Source organism: Manduca sexta, chromosome 7, assembly GCF_014839805.1.
Source record: "Manduca sexta isolate Smith_Timp_Sample1 chromosome 7, JHU_Msex_v1.0, whole genome shotgun sequence".
NCBI lineage: Eukaryota > Metazoa > Arthropoda > Insecta > Lepidoptera > Sphingidae > Manduca > Manduca sexta.
Genome location: NC_051121.1, coordinates 1900641 through 1922170, shown reverse-complemented (window position 1 = coordinate 1922170; position 21530 = coordinate 1900641). Strand labels below are relative to the sequence as shown.

Sequence of the window (21530 nt, the reverse complement as noted above, 5' to 3'; positions counted from 1 at the left end):
TACGCCGTGCCCCGTCACATAATGTGATAGGGGGTGAGCCTATCGCCATATCGAATACAACTCCAAACGTCAGGCTGAAGAAAAATCAAATCGCGTTTACAGTGCGTTTTATTTGCATTCCTGCAGTAACTGCTAGTTCTCAGTGGGAGTATTAGGCGCAGCGATCATACTTACAACTATTTAGTAAATATAGTAAAAATAAGTTTACAACGCATCACACTTTTTGACTCATACAATTCAGTTACTCATCGGAATTTTTGATAAATGAAAACATGAGAAAAGTTGTAAGCGTTTGAGAATGCGCTTAGTATATCGATAATATGTATAAGCAAAAATTAAATATAAGTAAATTTTTAAACTTTATCATAATCTTTTGGGATACGAGTGGAGCGGGAGTGTAGTTTAATATCACCAACAACTTCCAACAAGCATTTTTTTGTACCTGTACCGTACAGGCCGCCTCTAATAGACTACCAAAAGCTGAAAAAGAAGAAAGTCCTAATAATAAACTAAGAAGCTTTTAGCAATGACAATAATTTGGAAACAGTATATTTTAATAGTTAAAACTAAAGCTCTTTTTAAGGCATTGATATCATAAAATGATACTAGGTATCCACTTCGCATCTGACGATCATGTCGCTTGTAGAAGAATTTGATTATGCAAAAATACAAAGTACTAACTACAAAGCCGCGTTCTATGTTGATGTTGCGATTCATTCTATTCATTGCAACTTGTATTGTCTGTTTTAATGTATTATTTCCATTATTTGTGTGCATAAATTGGTTGTTTCTAATGTTTATTTATATTTTTGTAAAATTGTTACAACTGTAAGCAAACTGAAATAAATATTCTGATGATGAACACGTTATGTCAAAACAAGTTTCAAGTTCCGCCACTTCGCGTTACAAGTTTGTTTTCAATTATTCATGTGGCGTCGGTGTCGAATGTTAGACGGAAGTAAGGATATGTTCAGGTTATTTTCCTATGGGTTATTTTAAAGTTTTAAAACCTCGATGTGTTTATGTAATATGTTATGATGAATTTAGAATTCTCGATATTTTTTATATGGGCAGATGAAAATAATTCCACTGCGTCTGATGGTAATTTAGATTAGGTTCCAGATAGAGATTAACAAAAGATGATTAACCCTGAGTATAGACTATAAACAATTGCACAGGTCCGTATGAAACTGTGAAGTCTGAAATATAAATGAAATTCAGTTCATTGATCATGAAGATGCACATTGTAGTGTGTGTACTTAGCATGTAAGTCATGTAATGTATATTTTTATGAGTGCAGTCAAATAAAGCGCACTCTTAATAAAATAATGACGTATTTCAAAATTATTAATTTGTGGTAGTCGTCGGAAAGCTAATTTTTGTGGGCTACCTTTTTTTTTTAAGTTGCTATAATATTGAGGTTATTAAAGATAGGTAAAAAATGAAACCTATAGCATGAAAAAAAAAGGAAAAAACTAAAAGGTCGCAAACATAAATCGGTTGTTTGACGATTCCCACAAATTGGCAATTTTGGAATGGGTCATTATTTTATTAAGAGTGCGAAAGATTCTACAACCATCAACACGTCTCAACATATATCAATTCATCCATTACAACATCTATGATCGCGGTTCATAAGATCTGGCTTTATTTCCAGACTGGGAAACCGAAAGATTGCATGAGATTTCTGTTTCGAAAACGTGAGAAGCTTGGTTTGAAAAATGTGTCTAATATGTTTCCTCCATGAGACAGTAAAATATCTCGGTGATAAGTGGATATACCAGCTACGCTTCTTTTCCTAATAAAAGGTGTCATTATGTATGTACCAGCTTGTGCCCGTTGTTTTGCCCGCGTAAAAGAGTTTTTGCGATTTAAGAGTCCTACTTTATATTTTCCCGCAATAAAAAGTAACCTATGTCCTTACCAAGGTCTCAATCTCCATCAAAATTTCATCAAAATCCGTTCGGTAGTTTCGAGTTTATTGCGTTCAGACAGATGCTGCGGGGGACTTTGTTCTATAATATGTAAGGAATAATGTATAAATACAATTTTGTACAGCGTATTTTTCTTGGTAATTTTTATAACGCAATGAAAAATATTATGTTTTAGTTAGAATAATGTTATTACCCATATATCCATGAACCTTGAACTTCCGTTGTACTAATGAAATGAATAACGTTGTGGAAAGCGAATTGATGATCCTCATTCGGAGGAACAAAGCTAGTTAATAGTAATTTAACCTTTGAGTAAAACATTGAATACATGAACATACGAGTATACATTTTTTTGATGATTATTCACAGATGTAACACACAACAGCAAAAGCCTATTATTACTTAAAAAATATTATAACCCTATTATAAATATAGTTTGTAAAAAAATCTAAGTATTTATTCAATGTTGCAGAGAATGCAGTGGCAGCCACGACCAAGCCGAAGCGGAGAGCCTACCTGCTGAAGAGGAAGGCTCTCACCACCGGCTTCTTCGACCAAAGCCGTACCAAGGACGCCGACAAGGATAAAGGTCAGATTAACTAATGAAATAAACAGAGAAATAGCAATTATAAAAACAAACTTATTATGTAAAGAGTCAATTGTTATGTTGCAATGGCGAAGGATCAGTATAATCCGATTCCTATCGGCTTCCCTTTATATAGAATCTTATCATTAGAACGCTTTGTAGACTTTATTTATGCATATTAGTATCTATGTTGTGTCGGGTTTCCTGTTGAAAAATATCACTTTTCGCCACTGTTATGTTGTGACCAGGAAGCACTACTATCACCCAAAATCTGAGAGATACTTGCTTGTTAGAGCTCATGTATACATTTTATAATATAGCTGATAACGCGCTCCAAAACGTTATTACGTTTTATTCTAAACAATGGTCATGAAATACTAAGTACAATGCAGGTTTCTTCAACAGAATACAATATACTTCTCAGTGGATAAAGGTGATATCATTCGAAAGGGAACTCAACATATAGATATAATTATGAATAACTGCTCTAAAAATTGTTCTGACGATAATTACATAATTTCTACATAAAGTTGTTGAGTTATATCGACCGTTCGCCACTGAATTACTTCTGTATCACAAGAGTAACAAAAAAAAAGACTGAACAAAACTATTTCTAAATATACATAAATAGATCACATACTAAAAAAGGTCATATGAACAAAGGAGTTTAAATATATAATCGTAAATATTACACTTACTCTTCAACAAAGGGTTGTCACGCGAACGGTACTGCGAAATAAACTTGGAACAAATGTTTCGTAAATAGTCTATTTTGACGACGGTTCAGTAATAGAGTGGTAATGGCTATGACACTCTATTAAGCGTATATTTAATGGCTCTGTGTATTATATTGTGTGTTAATGTGACTTTTTATTACAAAGAATTCAAATGTGACATTCTTCGCATTGTGTACGATATTATCATATGAGAAAATGATTTTGTAAAATTACTCACCTCAATAAAAAAATTATTTTACTCTGTTTTGTAAATGTATAAGCTTATGAGAGAAAAAGTTTGTCTTGATGCTTATAAACGTTTTTTTTTAAGGCGCTACGAATCGTAGCACGCATGCCGTACATGGTCATATATTAACTATCTCGTAGACGTCTACGTCGTAGCATTCTACATGACTTCGTAGATCCTAGATTTTATTTAATTTTTTTTAGTAATATAATATTAATCAATATTTTTAAGGTAAATAAATTATTTAATCGTATAAATAATCGCACATTTTTTGACGCGAATATTAAATCTATATAAGAAAAAATCATATACACACGCTTTTTATCTCCGAAGGGGTAAGCAGAGATACAACTGGTGCACCCACTTTTCACCGTGTGTATTTCGTCACGTGATGTCACGGAAACAAATTCTAGACTCCAGGCTGGGACTAAGTAGGAAAACCTAAGCGCCCAACCCGGGAACGAACCCGATATCTCAGCACTGCAGTCGTATCGTAACACAACTACACCACAGAGGCAGTACAGAGAAAGAATCAATAAAAATCATTATGACAACTCATACCATTCCTCAACATAACATGAGAGGTGTAAAGATCAATATTGGCAGACGATTAAGGCGCCTCACTATCAAGCGGCTGCTTGATTTTTCATGCGTTGAGTGTAAGGATCAATAATATTGATATGCCGGTAAGAACGGCTTCGTGATTCAAGTGGATAGACTGCCAATGCGCGTCGCGTCTGACTGTTCGTCAAAAATCGTGATCGTTGCATACTACGATTTAATTCCAATAGTTTTCTGTACGTTTTGATAGGATTTTCAGGGTTGCGGACGCCTAAAGCGTTCAACCAAAAGTCCGTGTTTGTATAAGCCGGCTCTTTCCAGAGTAAAAAACGTATTATAGGGTTCAAAAAGAAAAGATAGGGTTTATGAAAATAATATTATTTGCCTCAGTGGCGTAGTTGTATTACGGTACGACTGTATTCTGAGGTCTCAGTTTGAATCCCGGATGAGGCAAATTGATAATGGTTTTTTCTACTCAATAGCAGCTGGAGTCTAGAATATATGCCTGATATGGTGATAGGCTCGCACCCTATCATATCATGGCACGGAATACACACGACGGAAAGTTGGTGCACCTCTTACGACTCTACCTTAACTTATGGGGATATAAAGCGTGAGCATGTGTGTGTGTATAGCACAGTGGGATTAATCCTCATTAATCGGACCAATCATTTGTAGCGATTACCGTATGCAATTATTGATCACAATAATCTTCTTTCGAATATCTCTCAAAAGACTATTATAAGTCAATGCAGGCGAGAATTACCTTGCCATTACGCATGCGGACGGGGTTCAATATTTGCGTAAATTATTGCTAGTAATAATTAATACTCAAACTAAATGTAACTTTTTGTTTTCAAAGCCGGCTATTATAATTTCTCTGATATATTCAATTCGTTCATGATTATTTTCACATTAATAGTTAAGTTATATCTGACAATTGAATGTGTTATAGTTACAAAGCCAGACATAAAACCCCATTATCGATTTACTGATTATGACAGCGGTCAGTGATGCGTGAGTCACTGTCAATAGGCATCAGACGCTGCCAATGCGCTGTCTCGAGTGAACAGTGACGCGCCGCGCGAATATTTGTTTTGGACACATTCCTATCTGTTATGGTAACTAGATAGAACATCCTCGACCTTCAACGAGGTGTGGATGAATTATAGGTGTATTCTAGAGTCTGGATACTTCTGTCTATTCTTATTTCTGATCTTTACCCTAAATGAGCCTGTTAGAAGGAGATTGAATTTTTCTATGGGAAATCTATTTTTATTAAATTTCTAACCAGTCCTACCGACTAAAACTCTGCCATGGTAAACTCACTGTTATGTCAAAAGTCACAAGGTTCGCATGTGTATTCAACCTTCACCAAGGACATTGCAGGCTTTGAATTATTAGTACGTAATTCTTATTTTTTATTTTGGCACAACAAAGTGACCCCACTACACCTAATGGTAAGTGCAGTGAGGTCCAATAAAATGTCGACTGAGGAGAGATGATTATCCATCGGCAGTCGACACAATTATGCCGGCCTGTTAGAACCGGATATACACAAGCTGGTTCAAGAACGCGATACACTTACGTTTATCCACTATGGCGGGTTTTAATACCTTGTGTACGATGTTCGCTATCTGGGCGGATATAAAATATATCCTACCGCTAGCAAATTATTCATCAAGCACATCTAATACTAGAAGGTTTCAGGTGAAGTAGACTTTGTGTTTCAAAATCTGAGTGTGGTTAGTGTAAGCAAAGTTACCAGGCAACTATCTATTTGTTCCAGTGATTTTATTGTTTTAAAAAGACGGTATATGACGCTAGCGCCGTACCGGCTGATATCTTGTTGAAACCGGCTGATTTCGACATGTGATTTATACGCGTGAGTTACTCATACTTTTACTGGTTCCAATATTGTTCATGCTAGAAGAACAAGCAAGCAAAATTAGGTTGAGAAGCCTTAAATATTTTAGCTAATTACCTATATTTAAAGCTTAAGTTTAAAGGTAGGAGGAGGTGTATGGCAGACATCATTAGATGAGTTGAATTAATTTCTATTATTAAATTAAGAGTACCTACCTTCAGTATAATTTTTAATCGGCGACCCTGGGACTTAGCTTGTTTCTATGATCTATACTTAATGGTTAAGCCTCTCTTTACATTAGTTAAAAAATCAAATATTATGAAGTGGTTTTATTAAACTTACTTAAATTTTGATTGCCCGTCCTGAGCACTGAACCCAGCATAGCTACGAACGCTGTTAATGATACAAAATATGATTTACTAATGATTTATAAGCAATTGTTTTGATTCCGAAAAAAATTATGCGTAACAATGAATGTTTCGCATATTTTCGAGTGAGTTAAAGGTTTGTGCGTAACGTCGCCCACGGCCCACAGTGATCCATGCGTAAAGCTGTTACTACGCGATGCCATTTGAACAGTAAATGTGTACTGAACCTAATCTGGGTATTGAGCAAGGTTTAATTGTTGTTTAGGTTAGTTCATCACAATTTTTGTTATATAAATAAATTGATATGTACGTACTAAATTTATATACAATGATATTATGACTGTTAATAGTAGATCGTGTTGTTTATATGTATATTGACTTAAGTACATAAATAAAAATTAGTTCAGAGAAGTTAATAAACCGCTTTAGTTTTGCGAACTACATTGTAAATAAAACCTTATTCCTTATAATATACCTTCGAAGCACAGTTAGAAAACCATAACTAAACAATAAAAAAACATTAAATCCACGCGCGCCCGCCACAGACATAAACCTCACCCATTTTAAACGCAACAATGTAATCAGGCGTTATGTAAGCTGAAATTCAGCAGGCGCAAATGATTCACGGCGTATTAAATTCTTTAGTACGTAGAGTAAACAGCCAGCTGTAAACAACTGTAAATCAGTGGTTCGCGTCTTCGCGCGTTGGCGCTTCGTGCGCGCGCGGCTGAACGCGCACCAACCGAGATTTACTGATACTATCTGACAATCGTATGTTACGCAGATGCGTGGATTTCGCATTGTCTTTTATTGAGATATAAATATAGAATAAATAAAAATCATAGCTATGCTGGTAGGGGGTATCCGATTTTATAGCTGACTGCTTGACGACTAGCGTGGGGAATAACTCGGCAGTAACACGCTCTGTTGACCGTGAGATAGAGAATAAAGCGTACGCTTAATCGCTCTTATACATATCAGTCCGTCGATATGATAGGAGATAGCTTGTCCACTAAATATAACATAAATTCCCCACTAACAAGCCACTTCGAGTCGCTCTTAAATTAGGTATTACTTCACAAATTTCACGAAACCCGATCGCAATAATTTATCAAACATAATAAAAATTGTTTATGTACTTACAGTACATTTTCAACATACACATATCGAAATGATTTAAAAAAATATATCTTTGTCCTTTTACTAATTAGGTACAAAATAAATAAAAATCCATACTACACGCATATTAAACTTTAAACTTCATAAACAACTAATTAAAAAAAAAAAAACAACATGATTACATTAAAATCTATTAACATTTCCAATAATGCATAAACTTACAAATCTAACAAATATTAGTGGACAAAACGCCGTTGCCGGCGAGGCGGGGGCACACTCACACATTCCCATCATCTGAATAACTGCCAAGTATACGCGACGGATCACAACACAAAAACACGCGCACATCAAACGGTCTCTCCAGTTGTTTATTTGATTTGATAAAGGTGTTCGTTTAGTAAAGTTTTTTTCGAAACGACAAGATCTCTTCAAGTTCAAGACACTGTGAGCTCATTCTGCGTAGATCGAACCACCAACAGCTAAAATTTTAAAAAACGTTGTATAATTGTAAAATGTAGGTAGATATTGTAACTTTGACTTTACGGATGAACAAACACCTCAGTCCCCCCGTGACCATGAAGGCTGCAAAGTCTTCGAAACGTCGGGAGAAAAATAAAATACAAAAAACCGCGATAGAATCCGAAAATTAATTTAATTACAACGACAACATCTCGCTTGTTCGTAACTTGTCTAATATCAAAATTATGACATCTATAGTTTTCAATTATGACGTGTTACAGGCATTGTATTTCTCGTCTAGAGACAATAGCCATGTTTGTTATTATTCAGTGTTTATAATAATTACGTCATTGGCTGCCTCATTGTCACATTCTGCTTTATGTCATACGCGTTAAAAGCGTACAAACAAGCACTCGTTATGTTAATGATCAGTGCATAATTTACTTGGACATTATTGGATTCGATATCTAATTGGAAAACATAACTCTCATATGCATTCATGTTCTTTTTCGTTTCAATAGCTAATCGAATGTTTAGTCGAGTTAGTCTCAGACTTTTTTATATTACAAATAACCTCAGGAAATCCGATAATTTTAGAGGAACTTTATTTTGCATGCGTTGCCTATCTGATAAGGTTTTGGAAAGGAATTGTCTTCGAAGTGTCAAGTGTGACCTTCAACCTCAACTGAGCTACATGCTCGTCCCATGATTCAGGAAAAATCTCACATTCGTATAAACGTCGTCTGTCCGTCAGTGGAGGCTGGAACGTCCATTAAAATTATTTCCACAAGTATAGAGAAATGTTTTTAGAAACCGTGCGTTTCCTGGAACGTTCTGTTGACTAAAACACAGCTGTTGTACAAAAACTAAGATTTCTTATTTCATAGAAAAGATTAAGGAAAATGGACGGTTACGTTGCATGAATGGCACAGCTCTGCGAATGTTTGATCATTTCCATTATTATTGGCCATTTTTATGTTTATTCGTCACGAGGACTTATTCATTTACATTCATCCTGCCATAGATTCATTCATTTATTTATATTCATAATGTCCCCTTTATAATATTTTTAGGTTAAAATATTTCTTGTGAGGGCATTTGTAACACCTTTTGCTATAAAAATATTGAGCGTTTGACAGACCGGGGTAGTTGGTCATACGAGTCGTATAAGTTGGTTGGTTGGTGAAATATTAGTGGAAGTATTTCTGTAGTCAGTGAAATTTCTTTTTATGTTAATCGAAGTCACTTCAGTTCCTAACAATATAGTCAAATTATAATATATATATTTTTTTCCCAAATGATTCGAGTTGGTATATTAAATTATCGAAATGAGTGCAAAATTTGTGTCTTACATAGAGAGGGGGGGGGGGGGGGCTATTTGATACGTAATTCGTCCCCCCTAATTATAATGTTCAGCGAGAGACTTGTACAGGTAGGATCTAGTTTTGAACAGGTAGGGTAGGGTAGGGTTTGACCTGTGAGAGTCATTATATTCCTCTATGGTTATCAGAATTATAGCGCCTGTCTTACTTAACGTGTCGAGAAATCCTTAATATGTCCAAACTGGCCCCTATGATGGTTCGTTAATGTCGATTTCCACTCGGTTCATGCCACAACCTACATACCTAAAGTTCTCTGATAGAATTTTGAAGGTAAGAGAAGTTTACCAACCCGCAATAAGAAACGTGAAGAACCACAGCCGTACCTCTCTCGGTAGTAGAGGAAGCCCGTGCCCAGCCGTGGGACAGTATATAATACTGGACTGGTAAAGGTACCTGTTAAATATAATAAAAAATAAAAATAATACAAGTTTATCTATCACATAAGCTGTCCAGTCCAGTCTAAAATATATTAACATACAAATGCAAGAATCCCTTGGACTATCATCAGCTCCAAAGGCGATAGTGACGTTAAATCATTCGTTTGGTTGTAAAAGGAGACTATCAGATGACCTTGGTATAACAGGGCCTCGCAGGAGTAGGACAAGGGCGGGATCTTCTAATTTCGGATATACAGACTAAATATTTGTCTGCGTGTACGTTTGTCGCAAATATTTAGTCTGTGCTGTCACAAGAAATGATAATTCCTTCATCTTCCTAAAAATATCATGTTTGTAGTAGGCACCTCAGAACAATAACAAGTACACTAATATCTTGAGTCTTGAACGTTTATCTAATCTATGTTTTAGCAGTTTCAATAATAATAATAATAATATCAGCCCTGTTTTATATACTGTCCCACTGCTGAGCACGGGCCGCCTCTAAATTGAGAGGGATTAGGCCTTAATCTACCACGCTAGCCTAATGCGGATTGGCAGACTTCACATACCATCAAAATTCTAAGAGAAATTCTCAGGTATGCAGGTTTCCTCACGATGTTTTCCTTCACTGGTAAAGCAAACAATAATTCACAAAGAATACACACATAACTTTAGAAAAGTTAGAGGTGCGCGCCCTTGGCCTTATAAGCCGCTAATGCAGGCGGAGTCGCAAGCAATAGAATGATAAATATTCGTCGAGATTCACTTTTAATATCATAAAATGTCCCACTGCCGATCCTAGCCTATATAGCAGTGATGATAATAAAACTACATCCTAATTTAATCCAACTTCAACACCATCTATCGGAAATTAAAGTGATCCACGTGAGTTTTCGCGTACACAAGGTGTAAAAATAGTTTGGCCACTATTTGTGTATTGAGTAGTATCGATCATCGCCGGTATGTTCGGTGGTGTGCGTACGCGCCACGTTTTATTGTTTTTTCCGAGTAATCTTGTAAAACTTGTAATTAAATGATGTAAGATTCGGTGAGGTTGCGGTAGTTGTTGTAGATAAAGAAGAGTGGCTGCTTTTTAGGTTTTGTTTGTAGTATTTGTAATCTATATCTATTTATACTTATCTATCTATATCTATACTTATAATAAATCTGTAGAGAGGTCAATTCTGTACATGAAATATATTCCATAATAATGTCTGTCTGTCTGTCTGTCTGTATAACCGTTATAGAAACAAAAACTACTCGACGGATTTTAACGAAACTTTTGTACAATTATTTGTCATACTCCTGTGCTGGTTATAGTATACTTTTCATCACGCTACAATTAATAGGAGCAGAGCAGTGAAGGGAAATGTTGGGTAAACGGGAGAAGTTACTCCATTTTTTAAGCTTACGTTTACAACACTCTCAGTCATCCCTAATAAAAAAGTTAACTTTATTAAATATTCCATAAAAAAGAATCATAGAAATCGGTATAGAAACACCAAAGTTATACATGAAATACGCTAATAATAAGCCATCATGCGTGAATACTGAATCATGCTATAAGGATTACTTTTGTATATAAATAAGGTCGCGAACGCACAGGCAGGCGGCTTGCTTGGCACCTAGAGGCTAGCGTATCACCTAGCGAGTAGCTTAGTAAAACGAACATTCTCGAACGTTCGCGACCGGCTCCATTTTTGAAGTCCGAAATCCACGCGGGCGAAGCTGCGAGCGGAAGCTAGTTATTTTTAATGCTTATACAAGGATAACCTTTATTACGCAAATAAGTTATGAAGGTTGGCGTTTATTCCCTTTTATAACCTTCGCAATTGTTTATAAGTTGACACAAAAAGATTTCTGTTTCACCAAAGGAAGAACTATCCTGTGTTAAACCTTCTTACCCACTCTTAGACACAACCCTTTTTCAAAACAATTGTTGACTGGCTCACATTATAAGTTAGGGTGAGGATGGCATTCTCGTAAATCTTTACAAAGTTCCATTAAAAGGAGAATTGAATGATATTTCGATTTCTCCAGATTTCGTATGGTCATAGCCAAAACTTCTGAAAACTCTTCCCCACGTACGTAAACACATTCACATAGTACAGCTTACACTAGAATGATAGAGTCGGTACACAATAAACACCGCAACCTTGGGTAAACATAGTTAATAGTATTATTATTTCAAATCAGTCCAAATCTTTGTTAGTGTACACAAAGTATTTGTTAGTCACTTCAATTCTGTTGTTTACACATTCAATTATTTTTAATGTTTGAATCGCGCCAGTTCTGGGATTTAATCTACGCCTCTTACTTATTGATATGGTCGTGTGATATTTATACATATTATGAAACAAAGTCACCCTTTTCTGTCTGCCTGTATGTTATTGATTTTCTCAAAATAGACTAGACTGATTTTAATGAAATTTGTTATAGAGATAGTTTAAGACCCTGGGAAGGCTACTATTTATCCCGGTAAACTCTTTCAGGCGGGCGAAGCCGCGAGTAATAGCTGGGTCGGGATAATTTTGCAAAATTTGTATGGTGAGATTTCAATGAAAAAAAATTCAATGGAAATGATGATTAACAAAGTTGGTTATAATTTAGTTTTATCTAATTCCATGTATGAATTTTTGGTAAGGACATAATATTACGTTAACTAGAATCAGTTACAAATTTTCCACAATTTACATATGCTTATATACTCATATTGTCTGGTAGTTTTGGATAAATATTAACTAAAATGTCTTTAACTGTATAACGATAGAAAATTTGTTTTTTTTTTATTGCAGCTGAATGACACGATGTACATATATGCCGCTAGCCTGATGGTAAGCTCATGACAGCCGATCTTATGACCGCCCATAAACAAAGCAACATCATACAGAGCTTTGAATTGCAAATACTGCGTGACACTCCACGGCGTTTATCACCAACCCTTGTCATCTGCATTGTTAGGAAAAATATGAACGAAATAGGATTGGATATAAAGGGGCATGTTGACATTACGTTACTAAATGAAATTAGATATTCGTCTTTAAATCTCCTAACCTTATATCAAAATTATCCATGAGTAAGGAATATTTTCACCAAACATACTTGTTTTAATTATCATTTTTTTTTATATTTTTTTAGTTTCGTGTGTATATTTCTGACTGAAAGTGTGATTATGTTGCAATTAATTCTCCTAGCAATACAGTGGCATTAGGGCGTGTATGAAAATTACTTTTATCCATATTTGTTTTGTTCAAAACTTACGGTTTTTATTTGATATATATAGTTAGAATAACTAATGGTTGTGTTATTTTCAAGAAGGCACATATATGGTTTCATTTCAAAATGACCGTGTATAAATGTATAGGGGTTATACTCATTTACTTATGTTAAATTATGAAATAAGATCTAGAAGAAAATGTTGCTCTGCGATGAACTAACAACCAGGTTGAAGCAGATAAATTGCGAAAAATGAAATCAAACAAATCTTTTGTTATATGACCAATCATTACGCGAGCAAACAATTTATCGAAACTCAAAACTTCACACGTTTATTATGGAAACAATATTGGTTTTTGTGCCAAAGTATGAAAATAGCTGAATGTGTAACAGTAATAGAGAAATACCTTTTGTATAACACAAGTAGTATTGGGTCACAGATATAAGTAATATATTGAAGTTGATTAGCGGCTGAAATTAATAAACGATTCTGATAATTATCATCAATGCCGTATAATAAATTGATGCTCAATATTAACATAGACTTGCGCTATCACATTTTTAGGACTGAAATAAACTTGGCGTTATACAGATACATTAATTGCACATCTCAAATTGTTTAGTGAAGGAAAACATCGTGAAAAAGTCTACATACCTGAAATTTTTGCTTAAGAATTTCAAACCGATCTAGTGTCTGCCAACCCGCTGGCCAGCGTGATGGACTAAGACCTAAACCCTCTCCATAGTAAGGGAGGCCCGTGCCCAGCAGTGGGCAGTATTTAATACTGAGCTGGTATTATTGAAAATCTGCCTAAAACTCTAGATATAAAGACTTTTACATAGATATATAGATAAACGCTTTAGCAACCAAGCAATTCCATCACAATCTGTAAATTATTTGTTCATTTATCTAACTAGCCTTTTTTCGTTTCGATCCACATAGTAACTTCTAAAATCATAGCACATGTCGCGTCATACGGTGCATAAAAACGGCATCTTGCGAGACGCGAACTATAAATACGATGTAGAGTGACGCGTGTGCCTACGACCTTACCGTGGTACAAACGCCTGTCTTTTGATCATAAATTATGATTGTGTAATAATACCTAAAGGACGGTATGTATCATAACCTGGTGGCTGATTTTGTTAAAAATCTGTCATTTCCTTATAGTCTTTCTTCCTACCTACTTACCGCTACAATGTGAGACCGGTAGAGCTTTTTGCATGTTGTATAATTTAAATTTGATTCTAATCACCCTCTGGAACTTCAAAAATTAAAGAGCCTCGCTTACTATTCAAACCAGCAACTTCTTGGATAGATTAGACGCTTGGACTAAAACAAGGAGCTAATTACCAGCAAATAAATTCCAAATCAATTTCCACTACTAATCTAGCTCGGGATTTCATCTATAAAAGCTAGCTATCACGCAAAAATATGAAGTGAGTACTCTTAATTTTTCAAGGCAGTCAAACAAATCAGTCCAGCGTGGTGAATAATTCGTAAACCTTCTTAGTACTAGAAGAGATCCATGTCCAGCAGTAGGACATTATATAATACAGGATTGATAATATTAAACAAAGCTGTTTGTTTTAGAGGCGCCAAGCGGGAGCATGTTTGGCGTGCCACTGGCGCAGTGCGTGGAAACGGAGCGGGCGCTGCGACGGCAGCAGCACGGCGGCTCCAGGGCCTCGCTCGCATCGCTGGGGGCGCCCGAGAAGGGAGATGATGTGAGTACACATAACACCGGCGTGGGATTTTTTTTTCTTGCACGGCAAAGATCCCACTGCACCTGATGGTAAGTGGAGTGGGCTCCAATAGAATGTTTACTGACGAGAGATGATTACACCTCGGCAGTCGACACAATTACGCCGGCCTGTTTGAACCGGATATACATAGGCTGGATATAAATTAAATCCTACCACCAGCACTAGCAGTTAAAGAGAATTAACATAATACTTGACTTAGCAACAGCTGCAGTAATAGGTAGTCTAAACTTGATATGGGTCTTAATGATCAAAGACCTTTTTGCACATGTGCTTCTGATGCGGTAAGTTAACATTAACTGAATAGGAATATACCCATGACAAGAAGGTTTTATACAATATTATAAAAAACCGGTCGTTTATTTTAGTAGGTAGTACTAGATATAATTAGACAGAACTTTATCATAAATTTCTAAAAGAAAAATGTAGTAATTTACGCACACAGCTGAACAGAAACAATTCAAACATAACAATAAAACCCAGACGAGACGCTACGAGATATCATACATTATATTAGATGAAGCATCTCAAATGCTGATATAAATAACCGCGAACAAACATACGCACTAACAGAAATAGCACAATCAGAACTATTTATAGCAAATTGATAAATTTCTAAAAATCAATCTTTCTGAGTGCTTGACGGCTATTTTCTGCTCACAGTCATCCAGATATGATTGGCCTCTCTAAACATAATGGTTTCTTCTTTTAATTCTGTGAGTATTTAAGCTGAGGGAGTTGCAAGGGGCTAAGTTATGGTGGCTACATTTGGTTTGTCATACTTTGTTCTGAGCGTGCAGAAATATTCTCCGCTGTGCCAATGTTTGACATGACGTCGACGCTAGCTGCACCTGGTACCGTCCACAAAGATCTGCTAGACTCGGAGTATGTTAATATTTACGAGGCTTAGCAACCGTGCACGTGGAGATCGTCATAGTGACGTAGTGGCTAGAGACCTGGCTACATAGCTAGTCTAACATACATGCCATTATAAGCCAGCACGGAAATATAGGTTTGATTTCGTTCTACCGTTGGTTTTAGAAGTGTAAAGACAAGCAATTAATAAAAGCTATTACAGTCACAGCACTGGTGTTCCCAGTCTGTTTTTTAACAATAGACTTCACCGATGGAGCATAATTTACATATACCATATTATGGACGCTTGTTCTTCAGTAGCCTCGAAAACAACAATCTTCTTTTTACCTAAAACTTTCCCTCCCATAAAATCATAAAGCGTAACGCAATAACATTTAAAAGCTCTTAAAACAGTTCATAAGCGACACGGCTCTGAAATGTCTGACGTTCGAGTTTCCAGAAAATGTCCGTGAAATGTGGTCGTAAACGCACCGTACGTTACTTTGTTACCGTCCCGAGCAAAAAGATTTGCGAGAGCGTGTTTAGTCTTCTAGTTAATCTTTACATTGAAGTAGTACGTTTCGGGAATATTTCTTGTTTCGCGTGTAATCTCCGGAATTAGATTTTAATCTCGTGCAAAATGTAAGAAACTCAGTCTGGTTTTAATTTTGTGACAGAAGGTTTGAATAGGGTTTTACGTGCCGACACAACATACTTAATATCTACAATTGATGTAGATCAATATAGACCAAATGAAGAATGGAAGAAATTTAATCAGCGAAAAACGCCATCAAATCAATCATCATCATTAGCTCCTAGACCCGAAGTCGCAAATGTAGACAATTTGATTTCCACGTAAAAGCCAGCAGCATTTCGATCACAAAGAACAAAATCTTAAACTTCTGACTACGATCAACAAATTAATTCGTCCAAACTCCCAATCGATTAATACGCCTCATCGTGCCCACACTATCGAAGCAGACGTGTCAGCAGACGATGCACTCAAGTCGAGTAAACACCGCCGCAGCCAATCGTAACCGATAAACCAGCGTAATGACACCGCCGGTTTTGATTTATGTCTCGGCTATTACCTAGTAAACGTCTCTACATAAACAGATGTGATTGGTTAGTTTGGTCATATGTAGTTACTTGTTAGCAACAGAATGTTTATTGAAGTAGTGGGAGGAAAGTTGACTGGATTTTTATACGTGCACTGCAAAATGAGTCCACTTCACCTGATGGTAATGGAAGTGGAGTTCAATAAAATGTCGACTGACGAGAGATGATTACCCCTCGGTAGTTGACTCAATTATGCCGGCTTGTTGGAGCTGGAAATACACAGGCTGATCCCCGAGCGCGACACACTTACATGGGGCACTATGGCGGGTTTTAATACCTCATATACAGTGGTCTATCCGGATAAAAACAGTTTTGTGAAAATCTCGTAAGTCGGGTTATTGAAATGTAAACTTCAACCAATACAGCGGACTGACATAATCTGGTAATCGTTGGGTCATGTCTTCTGCTACTTTCAGATGAGTTGTAGTAATTCTCTCATGACGTCAGGACAAACCACTTAGCTAGAATTTTCTTTGGTTCTGAATAGTAATGTATTTAAAATATTTACTTGATATTATTTTTCTTACATTATAATTAATAATCATTGATATCCTATGAACTAGTATCATGAATTTAGTAAAGGGTCCCCGTGATTCTATTATATCTGATTATCGTGTCAAAGAATCTTTGCGAAATTAACAATTTAAATCATACGGTGACGACATTGCTCTTATTTATTCAAGATTTGCAATCAATAATTTTTGTTTATTTATAATATTATTTTTAGTACCTGTGATATTTATTTTTTATATTTTTTTTATAAAATGAATTGTTATTTTATTTTAACAAAGTACTTCCCGTTAACAAAGTTTTAATCGCCATCTAATGCAACCAATTAAATTTTCCAAACAATCGAATCAAACAATGTTCCTGTAAAAAAAATCCAGTGACGCGTAATGACGTCACTCTGACGTAACCGGTATCCGGTTACCTGGTCGGCCTTTCCATCGGTTTGCTTTCATTAAGGCCGCGATAATTTTATCGCATGACGCGCCTAGCACACGCTATACCTCCATCCAGAAATAACCAGCTCTATAATAACGCTGCAGAAATTGCCTACTTGTTACTGCCCATACATTGTGAGGTCTTGCTGGTTCGTCACTGCCGCTGATAGTAACAGATGTTTGATTATAAGTTTCGGGAAATGATAAGCTGTTACTTGGTAGAGACTATTATATGTGACTAGCGATCCGCCCCAACTTTGCATCTGTAGCAGAGCATATATGCCAAAAATTTTCTCTCGTACATAACATTAATGAAGTATACTCATAAAACTTTCTCTTGAATGATTTTCATTATTGAAAACCGTATTGGGGCCCTGTTCCCTATGCTGGCCTAATTGGGATTACCAGACTTCCTTCCCCCTTAAAAAAAAAAACTAAATTTCTCAAGTGTGCTGGTTTCCGCTCGTTATCCTTTACCGTTAAAGCAAGCGATAATTTACAAAGAATACAGACATCACTTTGCAAAGGTCAAAGATGCTTGCCCTTGGATTTTGAAGTGCAGACATCCGTTTCAGTAGTCTATTTCACTCCCAACAAAGCTATCGCCACTATGTCATTCTGAATAGTACTTTGTATTCCAAAGATCTGGATGGTGCTGCTATGGATTATGGGCTTTATTGCACAGGCCGCTTATCTTTTTTTACACTAATCTGATGAACAACTAGTATTTTTGTTTATTAAGCAATATAATAAAGAAATGTTTAAAATTGTGCTATGTAATTTCGACTCTCAATGGACACTTGCGTTAAATCAATGAAAGCCTTATATGACGCCCCCCCGACGAATTAATATAACTTCTTCATTTTTAAACCTGTCGTTTCTTAAACGTTGGGTTATTATATTTATTAATTATCGAAGTTTAGTATAAACATTTAAATAATCACTCAAAGTGGGGATTATTTACGACTAATACAAAGCGACATGTTTACGACTCGCTGTGTTGGGCTATACTCCATCCTTATTCTTCCGCTTTGGGTTTGTTGACATAGAAAACGAATGGAAATTATACTGCAAGTTTTAAATGCTATATCTTCATAAGAATTCATCAAATAAAACCTATTGTCAAATTGTATTTCGACAACATTGTGTAACTATTAATTACTTAGTTCTTATTATTTTGTTTGTGACTTTTCATTTAATCATAAGTTATACCATTATATTATACTTTTTTATTTTTTTCCACCTATCTTATTTAGTATGTCGCTTGCTTCATAATTCTAGAGCATTTCTTTAACTGGCATTATCTATTATTTCAGAGTGAATCCTGTGATTCTGGGGAGTGGGGCTGGGCAGGGCTGGAGGAGGCTGGTGGTGGGGGCCCCAAGGTGCCCGCGATGGTCTCCGCATGCCTCGCCCATCTCCGTCGCCATGGCCTGCATACAGTGGGACTGTTCCGCGTCTCCTCCTCAAAGAAAAGAGTTCGGCAGGTAGGACTTGGTAGAACTTAAGTAAATTTAGCAAACAAAATAGCTTTTGTAGTGTACTACAAAAGCTATTTTGCTACCTACTCTACTCTAAGCTAACTAAGCTACCTCTCGTTTTACTTATACCGTATGCTGTAGCATACGGTATAAGTAAAACGAGAGGTTACGAATAAGATTTATGGACAAGATAAATTTCATCGAATCAAGATTTTCGAGATTTGTCATACAAAATGTTTTTGTTGACAAAAATAATCATTTCGTCTTTTATGGAAATAGAACTTTTATTGCCGGAATATATTTTACTACAAGTTTCTTCGATTGTCTTGTAATAAGCTGGTATACTTATTTGAATTTGGCAACACTGATCCCTATTTAAAAAATGATATCTAATTAATAATTAATATGTATTTTGGAATGAGAGCCAGGAAGGAAGGCGAGCCAAGTTACTCATCGATATGGTATTCGTTGCTAACTGTTTGGAAAGATAACGTGTTTGGCTCGGAAGCAAAGCTATTTGGGTTGCTCTGGTTTTGTTTTTCCTATAGGGATTACTAGGAATTATTTTTAGTAGGTCCATAATTGTATCGGGTTGATTCACTATTTCATATAGTCTCTATTAGATTCATTGCAGTCATACTATCATGTCTATTCTACCTGCTAAAATGTGTATTACCTCGAATATTGGATTTTTTGTTAATCCTGCAAGTTAGATTGATGTCGTGTAGACATTAAATCGACACCATAAAACACGTGTCCAAACAATATTCGTAAAGACGGCACTTTGGTACAATTTATATCATCATAGAGATAATGGCTTTAGTATGATAAGAAATATTTTTACTAAAATTGCTGATCCACTCTAAAAATCTGATAAGAGATTATGCAGTGTACTGCATTCCCTATAAAGAAGAGTAGAGATAGGTTTTCAAACAACGTTTGGTAAGCTTAATCATAGGGTTTCGCCCATAGATATAGCAACTACAAACATATTGACGCAGGAGAAACACAACATGCTAACCTCAGCTTACAAAGTGTACGAAAACACGCATGAGAATTAAACAATGATGGACAGAATTAGATGTTTTCCAAACGCAACGCTTGTTCCCGATGTTGACCCAGATACATGGGATTTATTACAAATGGTGCTTCTGAGCACTCCCAGTAAATGAGCTCTATTGCTACAATGTTAACTTGTAAATAAATCGGGCACGTTCGTTACATTTGTTGCTTGCAAGGTCGTCTTTTATTATTTCTGCTTTTTGTCATTGTTTAATGGGTGAATAAATTTTCGTTTAAACCGTTGTTTTGTATGTGGTTTTAGTTGTGCGTGATAGCGATTCGAAGAACGGGAATAAAAAAATCTACATTTCACCAAAGCTTTTATTTGGTTAACGTGTCGTGATTTCTTCGTTCTGTTGGTGGTTAAGGTTGCCTTTCATTAGATGAGCTGCTTATGCCAGCCTTCTGTCATAAGAAAAGCTAATTTAGGTGGACATGATTAAAGTCATAATCCTAATATGGTTGCATTGACGGTCCTATAAAACTTTACAAATATCCCTAAGATAAACGAAAAAAGCAAATTCTTAGACGAAATATTAATTAATTTTTGGATATGTATTCCAGTTGCGGGAAGAATGGGAGCGAAGTCAAGAGGCGGCGATAGACGCGGCGGTGTGTCCACACGATGTTGCCAACCTTCTGAAAGAGTTCCTGCGGGACTTGCCTGACCCTCTCCTTTGCCGGGACCTTTACTCGGCATTTTTGCACACGCAAAGTAAGTAAAATAAACTACTACAAGTAGGTAGATTAAAAACATGTTATTCGTTTTTTAAAGGCAATTCGTCTTAGATTCTTCTTGGAAGTGCTGACAAAAGTATACAAAATTATAATATCTAAATATTATATCACTGAATGTGATTACCTATATAACGGGTGTCTATGGTCTGTATTCCAAAATCCGATAATTGTCAATGATTTAACATTATGAGTAGTAAAGCAGTGCACACTGTATCTACAAGAGTATTTCCTCCACTATTCAGAACTGAACCACCCCCGGTTCCAGTGGGAGGCGCTGCGGCTGATCGTGCAGCTGCTGCCGGCGGCGCACCGCGACACTCTCAACGCATTGCTTTCGTTCCTGGCGCTGCTCGCCGGACACGCTGAAGACTCCACGCAACCCGGCAACAAGATGGACGCGGCCAACCTCGCTACCATCATCGCGCCCAATATATTGCATAGGAACAAGCCGAATGAGGCTGCCAGGTAACATTTTGTGAATTCTCGTGGGGATTGCTTTTTTATCAGGAAAAATAAATAAATGAACAGACGTCATTGAATCGTTTACAAAGTGTTCCCGTACTGAATTTACACGCAGTACCATGAACAGAGAGAGATGGAGAAGTCTCGCAAAAGTCGCAATAAATCTTTCAGATGATCTGTAACCACGCCCACTCTGCCAAGAGTGCACGACTGAGAAGAAGAAGAATCATGAAAGTTAAGGAATATTGAAACCTTTTGCCTATATAAAATCTC

General features: G+C 36.3%; 1 protein-coding gene across 2 annotated transcripts in view; it reads left to right on the top strand.

Moving 5' to 3' along the window:
* LOC115455561 overlaps nt 1–21530 on the top strand; it is a 53353-nt gene that overhangs the window by 25871 nt on the left and 5952 nt on the right. For both annotated transcript variants that reach the window (XM_037447728.1, XM_030184185.2), the window contains exons 3-7: nt 2407–2523; nt 14427–14560; nt 18831–19001; nt 20622–20772; nt 21038–21260. In XM_037447728.1, the coding sequence (XP_037303625.1) occupies nt 2407–2523; nt 14427–14560; nt 18831–19001; nt 20622–20772; nt 21038–21260 (796 nt within the window). The remainder of the gene's footprint in view (nt 1–2406; nt 2524–14426; nt 14561–18830; nt 19002–20621; nt 20773–21037; nt 21261–21530) is intronic.